This window comes from Drosophila grimshawi, unplaced genomic scaffold (assembly GCF_018153295.1).
Source record: "Drosophila grimshawi isolate 15287-2541.00 unplaced genomic scaffold, ASM1815329v1 contig_311, whole genome shotgun sequence".
In the NCBI taxonomy this organism is placed as follows: domain Eukaryota; kingdom Metazoa; phylum Arthropoda; class Insecta; order Diptera; family Drosophilidae; genus Drosophila; species Drosophila grimshawi.
In genome coordinates, this window is record NW_025063098.1 from 7,337,068 (window position 1) to 7,356,296 (window position 19,229).

Sequence of the window (19,229 nt, forward strand, 5' to 3'; positions counted from 1 at the left end):
TGAAATCCTTGCCACACATGTGCGAAAAGGGGTTAATACTGCGGCTGGTGGATCTAGTTTTCCACACGACTCGGCTCATTTACATGCGCCGCTTGTAATTACGGCACATGTGGGAATCGGTAATAAATATTTTGAATAATCACGTGCGCATTCAGGGTGAAGTGTGAGGTAGAAGTAGATGGAGGGGGGAGGTGGGTGTGGTATGTTGGTGGTGGCTTCTTGTACAAAAGGGATTTATCATGTATACTATAAGAAAGCGACTTTTCCATGTTGTGCGACTTAATTTACGATGATAGACTAAATGTTGGGGTTGAAGCCGGCAACATTTTATAAAATTACTCTTGTCAAAGCCTGATGAGCATTTTTTTTTATATTGACTTCGATAATGTATAAGAACATTGTAAGCATTGAAAATAAAATAGTAATTGTTTTGATAAAGTTATAATCCTTTAAATAATATGTTACACCAAAGCGTTGTCAGCTTTTCACCAAGGCGAGGGGCCGAATACAATTTTTGTTGAAGCTTTTCATCTAAAGTCTTGTTGTGGGTGCACCTCTTTCCTGTTCTACTTGGCTATATAAATGCTACACAAATATATTTGAAAAACTAAATAAAATATTCAGTATGCAAATGTGTTGAGGCGAGGTAAATAATGGGAGTTTGAATTGGTTTGCAACTGCGCTAATATGCTTCGTGAAAATTCACCCAAATTTAAAATTCAACTCATTTGGTGTGCGTCTTTACTTTTCAATTTAGTAAGAACATCAACCACTAAAAGCTTAAATACAAATACTTCACATCGCCACCTAAATTATAAGCTTAAATAAAAAGCTTTTAGACGATTTCCTGTAAGAAAATTAACTTGTTCAACAATACTTTTAAATTTAATTAAATTTATTATTAAAGACGGTTACAGCGTGGTAAAATAATGTGTAGCAAATCACATGTTAAGTACATTTAATCTATAAGAAGCTCATAGATAATTATTGCTAATGCAACAAAAGTATTAAAGGCATTTAAATATTTATCGGAATTTTAAACATTATTTAACATTTTGGGCCCTTAATTATAATGTTTTGATAAGATATTATCTTTCGAATTATAAAATGTGTAATGACTGAACATACGAAATGGCATATTTATTAAACTATACTTGAATTATCTCATAATGATAGCTAGAATTTAGTATTATTTTTTTTTTACTACTATCAATACGTGGTTTTACTTTAGAACCTGTAATTCGACAAAAAATTTTTACAGGATACTGATGAAACTTTGACCACAACAAACAGCATGATTGCCATTTTGCTATTTGATTCAAGTCAACAGCCAAATCACGCAATATAACAATTTTGAAATGTGTTCCAGTGCATGTCAGTGGGAATATTCGAACAAGGCCAACACTTACAAAAGCAATATCCAAAGTGTAGCAACACGGGCTTACCCTCGCAATTAAGCCCAGTAATAATCCATTATGGAGGCTGCTCAACTAGGAGATACCCTGGATCAAAGCTTGAGCCTATCACAAGTTGGTTTAGATGACCGAACGAACAGACAGAAGTAAACACATGACAAAATCAAAAGTAAACAATTATTTAAACTAAACTAAAAATAAAATTTAAAATTCCATTTTAATTTAAAAAATATGAAAATTTTATTAGATGTCTGGGGTACTGTCCTCAAAAAACATGGTATAAAATTATTTCCCTTTCGTAACACTTTATTATACCCGTTCTGTACCGTTATAACGATTATAGAATATATAAAGTATTCTACTGGTCACAACATGCGCTGAAAGGCAACAATTGGTGGTAAATGTTGTTGCAGTTGTACGATTTGATAGACACTCCGGCAGACAAACTGACAGACAAACAGACAGACAGACAAACAGGCTGCCTAGGTGGCTGACATATTGGATTATTGTGTGCTTATGGCAATTACAGTTAGACGATTGATATCTTTTACATGCCAGACAACTGGCTCCTTTGGGGGACATGTATTATTAATGTCGTTCATCATTTCGTTAATTTAACTGCTTAGCGACCTTGTGCTTGAGTTTCTATAATTTTGTGAGGCATAGCTAACGAACATGAATGGTTCGCCAAACAATTAATATTCTATACACACCCACACACACACACACACACACATCTATATATATATACACACATACATATACACTAAAACACTAAACTGAATTTACAGCCACTTTGTATGTTAATATTATTTGGCATGTACTTTGCGGAAAAACTTTGTGTGGCACTCATCTAGCCAGAGTTGTCCTTTCTGTCAGCTTTTTTTTTTTTTTTTGTTTCCTTTAAGGGGGTTGGAGTATGGATGACGAATTGAATTGGGTCTATTATGTCATCACATGTTGCTGCTATTGGCAACGCTTCTGTCCAATGACTCACTGTTTGGTATAATGCGAAGTGCTCCTTGTATAAACTATGTATAAACATCAGAGATAAACTAATAGTCAGCACTCTTATCATCTTATCAATTTGAAATCCCATGCGATTGTGAACTTAATTCGAGTATCCCTATCGCTACTTTATTGTCATTGCACAGCTGTGGGGGGACTGAGTGCTGTCATCAAAAAGGGGTATTTATGATGGCATTTTGTGAATTTGCGCGGCTACGTGCCGGTAGAAGCCTGCGCCCCTAAGTTTGTGCTTTCATAACAAAAATAGAAATAGAAATATAGTGAATTTAACCAACTACTTTAACTAGTTTAATAACTGCACTGCGAATCCCACAATCAGAGCCAGATTTCGTCTTGTTCGATAAGCAAACAAACAAACACTCAATGATTATATGGACGTGTACATAAATACACATAAATATATACATATATATATATATATATGTATGTGTGAACATATGTGGAAGTCAAATAGTTGTCTCTCAGTATATTATTTTTCTATATTTATCACCGCGTTGCCATTGCATCATCATTCGCCGCGTTGGCCTACGCCTCCATTCCCCAAAAATACGAAAGAGCAAACCGGTCGCTATCGCTGTGCCAGCATTTTGAGCAGCAACAACAACAATAACAATAACAGATTCACATCATCTCTTCTTTTTTTTTGGTTTTATTTTTCCTGTTTCTCCGCTATGAATTTACGATTGAACATAATTAAAGGGGGCGTGGTTAAACATTTGATCAGCATGTTTTTTTTCTAATCTGATATTTGCTCATCTGAGCAACGGCAAAAGAATTAATTTGCATTTTTTATTTAAAGCAATATATGCGTTTAAATATGTTTATATATGCATATTTTTGGTGTGCTGGCAAATATTAGCTAAGGTGTGCTTATCAGAATTGCTGGAATTACGATTTAACGCTCCGAAGCGATAAGTACGAGCGCCTTGCTTCCGTCTCATTGCTGTACTATGGTCTATACTATTTTATTAATCAGCGTGCATTTTATTGATATTTATTTGTTTATAGTTCAGTTGATATGTCTCATATATTCCACAAAAAGAACTACCAAAAGTTATACTTTTTCAGCATATTTTTGATGGTTACTACATTTGTACTGGCTCATTATACCCCTTTTAAGCATTTCTTTTACGTTTGCAGGGCATAGGAAATATAATTTTTTAAAGCTCATAGAAGACAAGCAAGAGCAGCATGTGTTAATGCCTGATATCTGAGGCCCACGCAGTGGCGGGACTGATATTACCACTGACTAGGCAACAAACAAAAACAACAGACAGAGATAGAGAGAGGGATGGGGAGACAAAGAGAGATAGATGGAGAGAGCGTAGGGGAGAGCCAAAATGGTTTGTTGGTTGACATGGAGAAGCAACAAGCCTGTTTGTGGCAAGGAGCCCAAAACAATAAAAAAAAAAAAACCACAAACTGGGTTAACGTTGAAATTACTCCGACGCAGTGAACACGCTTTGCCGATATTTACGGGCATTGACTGACGAGTTGCGATGACGAAATGCTGCCACAGTTAAGTATATAAAATATAATGCCGGCTGTTGCTCACCCCTAAGCCAGACCAGACCCACCCCCCCTCCAACTACGCCAGGCGAGCTGTCGCCAACGCCTACACAATCAGCAATCAGAGAGTCGACTGGAACCGCTCGCTCAGACATTGACTTTGAACTACAAACTACAAACGCTGAACACACGCTGGCAAAGCTGGTTTTGCTGCTTTTGTAATGTTTACGGAATGTGTGAGCACAACAGAGAATAGTAAATAGCAGACATGGACAAAAGAGAGGGAAGCAGCACGCAATGGGTAGATAATAGCGATAGAGACGACGAAGCGAACAAACAGCAACGGCAACAGCAACAAGAACAGCAACAACAATAGCAACGCAAGCAAATAAAAGTGAAAAACAAATTGAATGCTAGTAAAAGGCAACGTTTGCGACGCCGCTTCCAGCTCCCAGCTCCACGCTCGCTGCGCCAGCAGCGTCAGCGCCAACGGCTGCGGCAGCGGCAGCGTCGAGGCGTCGTTAGCTCTTGGATATGGATGTAAATGTCGGCCAGTTGAGCAGCGGCTGTTAGTCATTTTAGTTCGTTCGGTTGGTGAACAGCGAGAACGCGCTAAACGAGCCAGAGATAAATAAGAAAAAATAATAAAAAATAATATTTTTTATTATTTTTTTGGCGTTAGTTTCAAGATTGTGGACGGAAAAAAGAATTTTTTCATGTGATTAAGCGCGTTGCCAACATAACAACATAAAGTACGTTTCAATTATTGTCGTCCATTCAAAAACCCTAAATAATAACCTTAAAAAAAAGCCGGAAAAAAAAACACTTTTAATTTTAAGAATACTCGTTGACTGACGTCAGCAAATGTTTCAAATTTCGACAAGGGCGCATACAAATTGTGTGAGAGTGAAACACTCGGCAAAATAAAAAAAGAGCCAACTGGCTAGATAAAAAGCAATTCCAGCAGAATTGTTACCAAGTTTGCTCAATTGTTTATTAACACAGTCAACACAGTTTTAAATTACGCGATCGGAACAACAAAATCCATATTCATATTTCGATCTAAAGCAAAAAAAGCAATTAGAAAACATTACGACTCTTTGATATTTATAAAAATATTTACAGGAAAGGTTTTCAGGTTATATATTTACCCATAGCTTGCTGATACGTTTACTGATTTTTAAAAGAATTATATAGGAAGAATGCTTGTATATATAATACACATATTCGAAATAATTTGATTTGATTTACGCGATCTGAAAAACAAAATTCCTATTCATAATTATACTGTGACTGAGAGCTATAGAAACACATTTCAAAATTTCGTATTTGAACATTTTTACAAACTTACACTTGAAAATGTCTGCTAAAGTTTGCCACGATAATCGAAATCTGAAGAGAGCCTCTCTGACTGAAAATACTTATTTTTTTCGACGTTTTCAATTCACTTGATTTGAGTTCCATTAAATTCCACTATTTTTTTGGATATGCTACATTAATCAGAATATAGTATTGCAGCGCAATGGGGCTGGTTTTCTTTATTGGTTTCTTAAATTTATTGCCGGCAACAATTGCCACAATGAAATTGATTCAAAGAAATTGAATGGCAATTAAGCTTGCATATTGTGTATCATTGATCGAAATAAGTTAATTATCAACATTGTATTAAGTGAATAATGAGTCTTTTAATTAGTTTAAGCAGTTACATCTGTTTCAATTTTAGTAAAACAAAATGAGGCAATTATATTTACAATTTTATTTTAATAATGCGAAAAGTTGGAAGCACGTTGCAATTGCTGATTACAGATTTCAAAAATGAGTTGTTTAGAGTCAACTAAACTAACTAGGTACAGTCAGAAGCGAGATGTATCGATTTTGTGACACTGGGGAAGAGTACATAAAGCACATCACAAAATAAGTTGCCTTAGACAGAAAAAGATATAGTATTCTAGAAATACTCTATACGGCAAAGATTCTTGCGAGAAGGATTGATGGAGCGAAAGATTCAAAAGAGTTTGCAATCCATCTAATAATAAATATATGAAATTATCTGAGGTTAATAATGATGGCTGCATTAGTTACCAGTTTAATAAGAATCATCTACTTGTGCCACAATCATGAAGCATGAACCATTTTAAGCAGAATGAAATTTGATAACAATCCACTTGAGAGTCGCTGAATACGAGGAACTGTTTATTGAGGGCAACTGCGAATATATAAATAAATAAATGCTTCCCAAGTGTTCAAATAATAATTTATTAGAAAACAACAAAAAAATCACCCCTTTGCTTATAGATTAAATTTCAAGGTTGTTTACACGTTGCACACTTGTCTAATAGAAATTGTTGTTAGTTGGAAGTCTGCACTCGATAAGCGGCACGGAAAATTTCCATTAAAATTTTTCATATTGATATGAAAGTGTTGATAGAACAATTTGTTTAGTATTTCCTTTTCTCTTTCAACTACTTTTATCTATATATTTATTTAATAGAGACGTGCTGTTGCCGTTGGGCAATTGGCAAGTTTTAAGAACTCGGTCAAGGGGCGGTCAGAAAAATCAGCGATATGGCCCGACTCTGTCATCAGTCAAAGTCCAGACGGACGAGCGGGCTCAACGAATAGCCAATAAAACAGTTGGTTTGGCTCTGGCCTCCTTTATTGTTTTATTATTATTTATTATTAAGAGTAATATAAATTGTTGTTTAGTGTTTGGTGTTGGCTTGCGTTGCCAAGTTGTGGCACAACAGCCAAAAACGGAAAAAACAAAAACCAAAACAATGAATTTTGTATAATAAATACGAGTATAATTTATGCATGCTCGAAGCAGACTTTGCCCTCGCGTTGCGTGTATTGGCACAATGAAAATGTTGATCAACTCCTGTGACATGCTCTCTCCAACCCATGGGCTGGCACTTCAGTCTGGTTGCCACCTTTTTGGCTGGCCACATTGGTTTCACTCTATTTGATTGTCATTGAGTTGGCCCCGTTGTCATCCTGTGTCCGTCCATCCAGCTCATATTCCCGAGCTCGGTTTTCAGCTATTTTGCTATTTGCCTTATCGAATTAGCGTAGCAGTGCGTTTTATGTGCCACATTATCTAATTAAAAGGCAAATACGAAACGGGGAGTGTTAAGCGCCACAGGGGACACCGATGGGCCAATGATGTTTGTCACTCACTGCGTATGATGAATGTCAGAAAACAACACTGTGCTGAAAAATTATCAAGTTTCTTTTCGCTTTTGCAACTGCTATTAGTTAATTATAAAAAAAATTCCCTGGAAAGGATTTGAGGTTAAACATTGACCAACAGTTAGCAAAAGCAATAACTAATTTTCCAGAGAACTTATAAAAAAAAGCAAGCTTGTAAAAAATTATCAACTTAGTTATTTCCTTTGCTTGTTGCAATTACTACTTAATGATTATTGATGATTGATTATAGGAATATTTCCTGGCAATGTTTGAGCTCATAAATTTACTGATTTTCAAAAGAATTATATAGAAAACAACGCTTGCAAATAGCACATAAAAGTTCGAACCAATTCTTAAGCAACGAAAATGATTTTGGATTTATTTAAAGCATATTGCATTGTTCAAGTTGTCAAATTTTCCAGAGTTTCTCAAATCAATTTTCAGAAATGTATAAATATAATGAAAACTTGATGATATACAAAGTACAAAATCAACTCGAAAACAATCTATATAAACCAGTCTGTCAAACTGTAGAAGAAAAATTCCGGTAAGGATTCCATTTTACTCAGAAACTTTTTACGGTTTTCGGTTACGGACTGGTATGTAATAATAATATAAACTCAATTTTTGAAAATTAACGAATATTGCAAAATGAAAATATGAATATTTATATAAACATATTAACCCCATTGTGGAAATGGCACACTTTATTCAGTTATTCAGTCTGCCAGAGGCACTTTAAGCTGACGGATGGGTGACATTGGAATACATCCATCTTATCTTATCAATAATGTGTGCAGAACCAATGGAATATTGGCAGAGTTTTTACGCCCCGTCTGGGCTAGCTTTAATGACTGATTGTTCATTTAACACTACAGTGATCATTTGTGGAACTCATTTGTACAATGAACGGACTCGCAAATATTGCCGAAATTAGTCATTTAACACCTGGCCGTTGTTTTCAGTGTTTGAGTCCGTGAGTCAGCCGAGTCTTTCCTTATTTCTAGTGATCACTTATCAGTCGCGTATCGCTTATCAGTGCCCTGAATGAACTACTCTTGCGTAATATCCACACGGTGGTATTTGCGTCTAATGTGAATGCGCCAGGTGTTTACTCACCTAATCATTCGCCCAGACGCAGCTGCGATTAGAATTGTCTGGCAATTTGTTTGGCTCATATCACATTGATAAGAAAGTTCGTTTTTATTGAAATTCCTGGTCGTGCTGACAACGCATTTTTAGTTGTACAGGTGTTAAACTATTTTTATTTTTTATATTGATAATTCTTTACTCTTTGAACACTGCGTCTTTCTACCCTGAACCCAGTAAAAGTGGGTAAAATGGTATAATGGTTTTGTGTAAATGTATGTAACAGGCAGAAGGAAGCATCTTTGACCCTATAAAGTATATATATTTTTGATCAGGATCGATATGGCCATGTTATGCCATGTATGAAATCGCGGATCTCAGAGACTCTAAGAGCTAGAGACTTCAAATTTGGAGTATAGGCTCTCGTATACCCGGTGCAGTTCAAGTTTGTTTTCTTTTTATCGATAACTGCCTCCGTTTCTCGATTATCGATACATTTAGATTTCCGATAGCAATAAATGCTACAGTTTTAAAGGCAGAATCTTCTAATCAATACACAATATGCATATGCATATTATTGATCAACTGCCCAAATTTCATCAAGATCGGATAAGAATCACACAACTTTTTAAAGAGAAATTTGTAGTCTGCATTTTTTTGGTGCGTTTGTTTTTTTCTGCGTATTTTGTGAGATTATTATGACTTTTTGGTTCGTAATCAGTACAAAAATAGGAAAGAGCAGTTGATTAGCAGTACTCAGTACTCAGTATGCTGGTAGCCTGTCTTTAATATATTTCAACAATTGCCAGCAGAAGATATCTTGAAAATTGTCTGTCGAAACTATGTTTGATAGTGAAGTGAAATGATAATGAAAATAAATAGAGAGACTTATTTTTAAATATTTTAGAGCATCTTATTGAAGATATGCATATTGTAAGAATATTCAAAATTCGAATCGTTTGTCGTCCTTTAATAAATAAGATTAACCATCATAACAAGCATATTCCAACCTGCCAATGGGTTATAATTTGTAGAATCTCAGAAAATAGATTGTTTTTATTGCTGTTGCGATAAGTTGGGTAAAGTCACTCACTTAGATAAGACAAATGAGGGAAATCGACGATGTTAATGGTTTAAAACGAGAATAACAATGTTAATAAATAGTGTAAATTTATGGGCATCTTAAAAGCCTCAAAACATGCTAGAAATGTTAAGTACTAGCAGGCAGTGAGCATGTGAGACATTCGAGCTATTCACAGCAGTCAACAGAGAAATATATATAAAAGCACAATCAATATTTACACAAATAGTCTGTGTTGATTAGATGAGATGAGGCCCATTCAAACCGTTAATTAGCAAGTCTATGGCGAGTCGATTACTCACAGATCAATGTCTCCAATTGCAGATCGTAGACCACCGGAGATTGGAGCAGCAATCAGAACCGATCCACACACGATGTGCCTTTCCACACCGACTATAAGCAAAGCCGGCACGGCAGCCGTTGAAGGACAGAGTAACGGCAACTGTTGCATGGGCGAAATGTGCGGCAAGAATGACCAAGCAGCAACATCAAGTGATACACAATTGAAACACAGAGGCCAAGCCACAGACGCTACACGAAAGACCAAAGAACAAGCTGAGCTCGATGATAATTTAGTCTTTAAGAAGGAGGATGTCATCTACAAGGAGAACGCGGCCAAGAGAGAGCTGCTGCCCAGCAAGGCAGAAGCCATAGAAGCGGAAGTGGCCTACAATCCTCAAATCCGATGGCCCGATCTTATCGCCCAAACATTTTTGCATGTCGGCGCCTTATATGGCGTCTATCTGCTGTTCCATGCCAAGCTCTACACATTCCTATGGCGTATGTATCTAATGACTTGACCTGCATAGTAATTTTCGTATAAGCAAGTTTTGGCGTCTCTGCCCACTTGTATTGTTCCCTGGAGTCGCAATAATTGCTTCAAACAATAGGAAAATTATATTTGTTGCTTATTTGAACAAGTTTATTTACATATTAGGCTCACAAACAAATCCGTTGTTTATATATACATATATAAATCAGCTGTATATAGCTTAGTTGCAGTTAGTTTTGATATGAAATCCTTCGTATATATTTATATGATCTACTAAAATGTGAGTAATACACAAAGTGTGAGTCATATCCACGTTACTTCAATTAGTTTTGAAAAACACTTCAATTCATATATCATATATATATACTTATATATGTCTAATCAGTTGTTTCACACAATCTATTCAGCTATGTGACTTTGACTTGACTATGACTATAAACTTAAAAATTAAGCTCAGCCAGATAAGGTTAACTAGAAGAACTGTTGAGTGGAGTAAAACACTCATTCCAAATGCATTTTTATTAAAATTTAAGCATCTTAATTGGAATAAATACAATTTGGAATAGCAACTGACTACAATTATATTTATTCACAGTAAATACACACATTTTTAGTCGAAATTAAATATTTTTTAGATTCAGATATGGAAGAGAAAATGTTGCACAAATAATTCCCTCATGTGAAAATTTCCTAATAATAATAATGATGATAATAATAATAATAACAATATTAATAATTACTAATTTTATTATTAATATTATAGGAAACATATTAATAATATTAATAATAATGAAATTTTACAAACATCTTAAACATTTTCATGGCAACAGATCCTAATAATATTTATTCTCAATAACTAAATCAAGTTTTAGTCGATACAAAATAAATAATAATAATAATAACAAAATATACATTTTTAGTTGAAATTTAAAAATACGTAAAACTCAGACACGAATATGGATAATAATTACTCCAATTATTAATATCATCATTCTATATTCCAGTCTAGAATCAAAGAATTTCATCTGGTTAAAAACGTGCTCTGATTGAGATTTACTCCAGATGTCTTACATCAATTAGAATACCATGTTTTTTGAACTTTGACCGTCGGTAATTAAAGTAAATTAACGCTTCAATTGCTACTCATTCATTTCGAATGTGCTGATCAAATAGAGAGTGAATAGTTTGAATAACATTAGGCAACTCGGACGGACTGACGCATGCCAATAGTAGAAATAGCTATATGTACTATATATTTATATATATGTTATTATGTCATCGGTTTCATCGAGCACTCAGCGCGCATATCAAGCGAGACAGCAACAAACAATTTTAGCCAAATCCCTACTATGGCCAAAAGCAATAACTGTTTTCATTTCTTGCAGTTGCCGCTAGCATTTTGGTTTCGGGCGTTGGGATTACGGCTGGTGCCCATCGCTTGTGGTCACACAAATCCTACACTGCATCCCTGTTCCTGCGCATCGTTTTGGCTTTTATGTTCACAATTGCAGGACAGGTGAGTCACCTGCCAGACAATTAACAATTGGCCAAATACCAACCCATTTATCATTGACTTCTGTAGCGCGATGCTTATACGTGGGCCTTGGATCATAGAATACATCACAAGTTTTCGGAGACGGACGCCGATCCGCATAATGCCAAGCGGGGTTTCTTCTTTGCCCATGTCGGCTGGCTGTTCCTCACGCCCCATCCGAAGGTTATTGAGAAGCGCAAGGTTATCGATATGTCCGATCTGGAGGAGGACGCCGTTGTCATGTTCCAGCGCAAATATTTTATACCATTGTTTGCTCTCATCTCGATCGGATTGCCAGTGCTGGTGCCCTGGTACTTCTGGGAGGAGGATCTGTGGATGTCATTCTGGATCAATTTCAACATGCGTTTCACCTGGACCCTAAACGTGGCCTTCTTCGTCAACAGCGTTGCCCACATGTATGGCAATAAACCCTACGATAAGTAAGTATTATCTTATTTACAATTGCCTTATCAAAGATATGAAACCCCCTTTCCAGTAAATAATATGACTACACAACTTGTGGGTTACAAAATTACCTGTACCAGGCAAAATGATACTGTCTGAAAAATGTTTGATGTATGAATCAATAGTGGGTTCGGCTTGTATACACAAATATTTGTATTGCAAGGCGTATAACGATAATCTTATGCCAAGTCTGAAATCAAAGACAAGTTCGCGTGAAAATATGATCATTTAGAAAATAGACAAGATATAAACAATTTTACGACTTCTAAATATTTGCTGATATCATAATTTATTGAAATTGGATACTAATTTGGTCAGCACACAGATTTTAGTTGAAAATTAGGTTATTTAAATACTTTTAAAGTGTTAAAAACAAATTACTTAAGTTAAGATCGTAGCTGCCTAAAATAACAGCTTCCTTTTTTCGATCAATACTTATTTTCATATGCAATTAAGAAAATAAAAGATTTCAATTCCAGATAAAATGAATACAATGAATATATGCTAGCTTCTTAGAATCTTAGACTTTAAAGTCAAATTTCTTCAGCTCTCAGATTTTAGCTTATAATTAAAAAAGTTTTGTTTGCTTAAATTAAAATCTTTGCTTTGTATTCCAATCGTAGCCACTTAAAATATCAGCATACTTTTATCGATCAGTACTTGACTGATGAAAACTATCATCTTGTTTTCCAGAAAACTTGACATTTCATTTTAAATTTAAATTAAATTGAATTTAATTTTCTTTATGCATTTCGGTTACTGTTCTGATCGTAGCTGCTTACTTTTATCAATCAGTTCCTAACTATGCAACAAACTGCCATCTGTCATTTCACAGGAACATCACATCCGTGGAGGTGCCAATTGTCTCGTTGCTGGCCATGGGCGAGGGCTGGCACAACTATCATCATGTATTTCCCTGGGATTACAAGGCGGGCGAGTTTGGCAATTACACCTTGAACGTGACGACGGCCTTCATTGACTTCTGTGCCCGCATCGGGCTGGCCAGTGGACGTAAGTCGTTTGCATAAACCAAATACAAATACAAAAATAAAACAAATACCCTACTTGAACAGGCAAATCAGTTTCGCCGGATATGGTACTGCGGCGTGCGGCAAAATGTGGCGATGGCTCCCGATTCCTGAGCGATGAATATGCGCACAAGGATCAAGTTTGGGGCTTTGGGGACTGTGATCTGCCGCGCGAGGATATCGTCGAGCTGTCTAAGATGCAGAATTGAGTATTAGCCGTTAATAATAAAAGCGTTCGCTTTCTGTTAAGCCCAAGTTACAGTTTAAGTATAAAATGTGAAAATGTGTCCCCCCATCACAGCCCACCCGAAATTTTCAAAATTACCATGTTGCATACCCCAAAATGTACACTATTCACCTATGTTGTTGCTTTTGTTACTTATTCGAGGGCATTAAACTATTACATTTAGCAAAACTTATTTCACTCGGAGTGTTTATTTTTTTGGGCATATATACGATCAGGCCTCGCTATGGGCACCAGCAGTCGCAGTGCTTGCGTACTGTGCATATTTTATTTGGGGTCTCATGCATATTGAAATCGTTTTTCGCATTTTACACTTTACTTTGCATTGCTGTTGATCGGGCTTCCAGTTGGACTCTTGGCTTAGGCGATTCGGGTGCGCCTGAGTTCAAATTAGTTGCGTTTAAGCTGGCGCATGCGACGGTTAGCTGGAGCTGAAGACCGCACTCAGGAAGCAAGGAATACCTCAAAATGCCAGGACAAACAAAGGCGGAGACAGTCGAAGGCGTTCAGACGCCGATGACGGAGCAGGAGTTTAAGAAGCGTGACGCCAACTGGGTATTGGTCCTTTTCTATATCCATGTGTATGTGCTGGGCACGTATGCCATTTATGTGACATTCACGAGTGCCTCGTGGTCAACGATATTATTCAGTGAGTTCAATAATCCAGACACTCGCTCATTAATCTTTAATTACACGCACAGTTTTTCATAATTATATTTCACCTTGACTCCTTTAGCGGGTCTGATCAGCCTGCTGGGTGTCCTGGGCGTGACGGTGGGCGTTCATCGGCTGTGGGCTCATCGAACTTTCACCGCAACCGCTCCGCTGCGTGTCTTCCTCATGCTCTGCCAGACGATGGCTGGCCAGGTGAGTGTCTACCCAATCCCCCCCTGACAAAAGCTGCTGCCAAAGCTCAAACTTAGCGAATACACCAACCAAATCCCAGCAGATAATACAACCGAACCGGTTATGGTTGTGTGAAAGCTTTAACACACCTGTTTCAACTTCCATTTTGTTTCATTTCAAATTTGAGAAAAACGTTACTTTTAAATGTGTACTGAAATTGACTTCAAATTTGCCAGAGTTGATTTTAATTCTTGAAAGTGAGATTATTCGATACAATAATTATAGCTTAAACTAAAGTTATTAAAAATGTTGTGCTTTCCATAAAGTGATAATTAATTAATTCGGAAATGCGTTTCAGCAATGTTATATTAACATTATTATTATTTTTATTTTTATTATTATTATTGTTTTAAATTATTGTTTTTTTACTTTTATTATTTAGTTTTATAAATTTGTTAAATGTTTATTAGTTTCAAGATTTATATACAGAACAATTTATAACTTTTGCTTAGGGCACCATCTACAGTCGCGTGCAGGCGCATCGCTTCCATCATGCCAAGTTCCTACAAGATGAGGATCCCTACTACAGCAAAGAGAGCTTCGTGTACGCCCAGTTGCATGGCAATCTGCTAAATTACTCCAAGCAGCAGGAGCAGATGTTGCTCAATGTGGACATGTCCGATATTGCCAGCGATCGCATTGTCATGTTCCAAAAGCGGTAAGTCTCCATATACAAACTTATCCATCATTATATGTGTATATATATATATGGGTTGATCTGCCACTTCCACAGCTACTATGTGCTGCTTTATATTGCGCTGAATGTGCTGCTGCCGTTGAACACAGCCTTCCAGTACTTTGGCGAATCGGTGGCCGTCTCAATTTTTGTTAGCTTCTGGCTGCGGAGTCTGATTGTATTAAATGTGGGCAACCTGGTGAATTCGGCTCACTTTGTGTGGAGCATACACAAGGGCTTCAAGCCCACCGATTCGAATAGCATATTCTTCATAACAAAATCATTTTGGCCACAATATCATTATATGCTGCCCCATGACTATCAAAGTGGCGAGTTTGGCGACTATGCAACTGGCACTGGCTCCACCATGATAAGGGTGTTTGCTGCCCTGGATCTGGCCAAAGAGCTGCTAACCATCTCCTCCGTGGCGGTGCGCAATGGTCTGACCATAGCCGTGGACACAAAACGGCCGATTGTCGAGTGCATTGAGGAGCAGAGGAAGCTGCAGCAAAGTGCCATGCCTGAAAATCATTTTCTCAATCGGGAAAAGTTCATGTGATGCTTAAGCCGGCAAGTAACATAAAAAAAAATACCTGTACAAATAAATAAAATGAAAAAGAAACAAGTAATTATTGCTCAAGTTGAGTTGCTCAATTGTCTACACAGCCAAAGCCAAGCCTAAGCATTTGTTTCTTAAGACCTAATCATTATAATTAGGCTTTCGAATTGATTTTTCGATAGTCGACGACATTTTCAGCCCATTTCCAAATGTCTTTCGATTTCATCAGCTTTCCCAAGCGACAAAAAAATAACACACACAAATTCAAATAAAAGGTTGCTCGGGTTGAGGGGGGTCATTGCTTTGTGGCAGGCACTTTGAGCAAATGAAATGAGTCGCACTCAATAAATTATCACTAATACGCAATGTTTGCCCAGCACTTGATTGATGCGTAAATATTTGAGCACTTGGTGGCCCGCACAGAAGCCTAATTCACTCGGCCAGTTAACCAGTTAGCCAGCCAGTTAGCCGGCCAGTTAGCCAGCCTGTTAGTTAGCCAGCCAGTTATCCAGCCAGCCAATTACTGGGCCTAAAAGCCGACAGGCTACTCACCAAGTAGCATACAATTCAATGTATAGTTGGCTTTTCTCGACAGCTTCTAGTCGCCTCTCCAGTTGCCATCTCAAATATTGACTAATTAAACACTTTTTATGCGCCTGAGCTGCGCCCAATCAAGCTGGGCTCGCTCAACTTATAAAATTCTGTATTGGCCCAAGCCAAGTTTGTTTTTTATTCCTTTATTTTTTGTTTGGATTTTGGTTGGTTGCGTGAAAAACAAATAGCTGAGAGTTTGTTGTATAAAATAAATACTTAACTCAAGATCGAAAATCGAATTGAGCTAAACAAATTGATTTGAGTTGGTATTTAATATTGCCAAACCAATTGAAATGTATATAGTTGTTTATAGCCATGATGATGTGATGTACATCAGTACATCATGAATACTATTCTCGAAATCGAAAATCAACTTTAGCATAAAAAGTGTTTTTTGAAAACAATTGGAAAATAGTCATTATAAACTGATAAACTGATCAAATTTTGCAATATTATTGGAAACAATTGGAATACAAATATATTTATGAAGTGATATACAAATTATATATGCACTTATCCACACCAGATTTAAAGCCTAAGCTTAGTCAGTCAAAACCGCAGTTTGTGTTTGACGTTTATTTTAATTTGTGAGACACTTGTACCAATTCCTAATGGCTGTGAAGTGATTACTAATGAAGTTGCCAGCTAAAAGGCATTCGGTTTGCCATTTTATTGTATACCCTCGCCAAGGGTATTATTATTTTCTAATTATATATTTGAACAACAGCTGACGTAACTATAGATTTCATTTCAATCATTTGAGCAGTTTCCCCAAGGGACAAGGGACTAACTTATGTAATAAGTGATAAATCTGAACTTTCAGTGCACAAAACATTATTTAAACAATAAATTAGAGCGTAGAACTATTGACCTATTTAGACTTTAATACCAATGTAGGCTAATAAGAATATTTAATCTTTTTTAAATTTAGCAGTTGCCGAATTTATTCTAATACAAATTCATCAAAAATTCCAAATTTGTTAAAGATGAAACATGGGTTATCATTCAAAATGCATTTTATCTTTTTATTTCATTTGTACATCAAATAATAACAGGCTCCAAAAACCAACAAAAATCTATAAACAAAAATGAAAAAACTTCATGTTACATAAAATAACCTGCAAATCAATTTCGTCATCATATTTCCCTCATAAGGATGGGCCTGGCTTAAACAAATTGTCCAACGTTATTTGTGCTTTTTTGCCTTCCTATATATTTCTTTCTTCAGTGATTTATAACAGCGAATGGCTGAGTTAATTCCTCGACAAACTTTAGCGCTACGTTCGACGTCAGGATCTTTTCAAGGAGGATGTTTATTCCTTGTTTGAAATATGAAAAAGCTTTCATAAATGTAAAATGCGCCTTAATTGAAGAGGGCCGTTATGGCGAAATGCCGTATAAAAAGCGGCCGTATGGTATGAGGTATGAGTGTATATATATTCTTTATCCGGATCAATAGGCGATTCGATCTAGCCACGTCAGTATGTATGAATGTGCGGATCTCAGAGACTATAAGAGCTAGAGAATACAAATTTTAAGTATAAGCTATCGTATATCGTATATCGATAACTGCTGATAAGAAATCGATTTCCGATAGCAATAAAAATGATTTTAGTTTAGTTTAAATTCGACAATGCAACTAGAATTCTACTTTTATTAGCTGAGGCCTGAGGGTATTTCATTGTCGAGCTGACTCGACTACAGCATTCTTGCTTGTTACTTAGTGCCACTGCCACAAAATGCTACAAAACAGTTCAAGCCCACACATAAATACATACATATATATGCTCATTTGGATAGGTTTTTGTTCACGCCACGCTTGATCATTGAGTTTGTTGCAAATTGCACTTGCGGCACTGTGTATAGTTTTGAGTTTTGTTATGTTAATTTGTTTTTGTGCTACGTATTTTGTTTTATTTTTATTTTTATTTTTTGGCTTATAGAAATAGTCAACAGGGCGACATTTGAAGGTTGCACAAATGCGCAATCTATAATTGTTGAGCGGCTTTGACTTGTGTAATGTTTAATCTTCAATGTTTGCCGTTCAATGCCCGATGCAAGATGCCATTTGACCAATGCAAACCATTCTGCATCTACATATCTGTATTGGTTTGGTTTTTGTTGTTGTTGTAATGACACCGGAACGGACTGGGTGTGCTCACAATTCAAGCAGTTATAACCCTGAGCCAGAGCCACTCTTTTTATGTTAGCTGTTTGTTTGTTTGTTTCTTTTTTTCTAGAAAAAACCTAGAAAACAAAATACAATAAAAACCTTAACAACTAATCGACTGCAAATGGTGTTTTCATACAGGTACATATGTACCTAATGGTACATACATATATACCTAATGGTACATAGCTGAGCTGCATGAATGGCTTTTTATTGTGGGCATGGCCTAAAAGAAGGAAATCATTAGTTTTCAGAATTATGGTGCTCACTCGCATTGTTTGCACGTTAGGCATAATTGCTGTATGTGTGTGTGTGTGTGTGTGTGTTTGTGTGTGTGTGTGTACATATGTGTATAGTAAACAGCTTTGTTCATATTCGCGCAATTCTTTTCGATGGTTTGAGCTCATAAAAAACGCTGACACTGCGCAAAACTGATGAAGTGAAGCTGCGCAATAAATCAGAAGTCGCTGCTGACAATAATTGTTAGCCACATATGCATGTGTGTGTGTGTGTGTGTGCTTAAGCACTTGACAAAATTGTATAAAATATTTTGTCATATTTGCTAAACAAACCTCTTTCGAATTTGAAGGTGCGTTTTATAGTTCGTAAAGGTGTCACACATATAATTAAAGTCATGGAGATGAATACAATCCTACAGTTTACTAGTAATCAGTAAATCAATAGTAAATACCAACAATAATAATATGAAAACTTAATAATAATAACATCGCAATGATTTTTGATAATACAAAAACCAAATCTTTTAACCGACGTTTTTCAATTTATGAGAATCTTTTCCGTTTCCATTTTGAACAAAAATCTTTCGTTTTTATTTTTAGGTGCACATAATTTTGTTAGCCTCCAGTCAAGTTTCATTAAATAGCTGTGAAAACTTTATTCAAATAGGCAACATAAAACAAATAGGTGGAATGAAACTAAAGACTAAAAATGTAATTCTCAAATTACTCC

General features: G+C 36.3%; 2 protein-coding genes across 4 annotated transcripts; both read left to right on the top strand.

Moving 5' to 3' along the window:
• The first annotated feature begins 4,510 nt into the window (after window positions 1–4,510).
• On the top strand, window positions 4,511–13,530 carry LOC6564006 (acyl-CoA Delta-9 desaturase). 3 transcript variants are annotated; one of them, XM_001990062.3, is made up of 6 exons: window positions 4,511–4,705; window positions 9,637–10,092; window positions 11,470–11,600; window positions 11,667–12,058; window positions 12,919–13,094; window positions 13,157–13,530. In XM_001990062.3, the coding sequence occupies exons 2-6, from the start codon at window positions 9,687–9,689 to the stop codon at window positions 13,318–13,320; spliced, it is 1,269 nt and encodes a 422-aa protein (XP_001990098.1). In that variant the 5' UTR covers window positions 4,511–4,705; window positions 9,637–9,686; the 3' UTR covers window positions 13,321–13,530. The 3 variants fall into 3 exon arrangements, with proteins under 3 accessions (XP_001990098.1, XP_032593053.1, XP_032593054.1); XM_032737162.2 differs by lacking the exon at window positions 4,511–4,705 and adding an exon at window positions 7,663–7,741; XM_032737163.2 differs by lacking the exon at window positions 4,511–4,705 and adding an exon at window positions 8,022–8,118.
• A 170-nt stretch (window positions 13,531–13,700) lies between these two features.
• Window positions 13,701–15,566, top strand: LOC6564005 (acyl-CoA Delta-12 desaturase). The gene is made up of 4 exons (XM_001990061.2): window positions 13,701–14,004; window positions 14,092–14,222; window positions 14,714–14,919; window positions 14,995–15,566. The coding sequence occupies exons 1-4, from the start codon at window positions 13,824–13,826 to the stop codon at window positions 15,494–15,496; spliced, it is 1,020 nt and encodes a 339-aa protein (XP_001990097.1). The 5' UTR covers window positions 13,701–13,823; the 3' UTR covers window positions 15,497–15,566.
• Window positions 15,567–19,229: the final 3,663 nt, after the last annotated feature.

Excerpts from the sequence above, each read along its gene's own strand:
- LOC6564006 (XM_001990062.3), top strand. The coding sequence starts at position 9,687 with ATGTGCCTTTCCACACCGACTATAAGCAAAGCCGGCACGGCAGCCGTT. Across the intron at positions 10,093-11,469 it reads GCTCTACACATTCCTATGGC|TTGCCGCTAGCATTTTGGTT; the intron begins GTATGTATCTAA and ends CATTTCTTGCAG. Across the intron at positions 11,601-11,666 it reads TGTTCACAATTGCAGGACAG|CGCGATGCTTATACGTGGGC; the intron begins GTGAGTCACCTG and ends TGACTTCTGTAG.
- LOC6564005 (XM_001990061.2), top strand. The coding sequence starts at position 13,824 with ATGCCAGGACAAACAAAGGCGGAGACAGTCGAAGGCGTTCAGACGCCG. Across the intron at positions 14,223-14,713 it reads GCCAGACGATGGCTGGCCAG|GGCACCATCTACAGTCGCGT; the intron begins GTGAGTGTCTAC and ends ACTTTTGCTTAG. Across the intron at positions 14,920-14,994 it reads ATTGTCATGTTCCAAAAGCG|CTACTATGTGCTGCTTTATA; the intron begins GTAAGTCTCCAT and ends CCACTTCCACAG.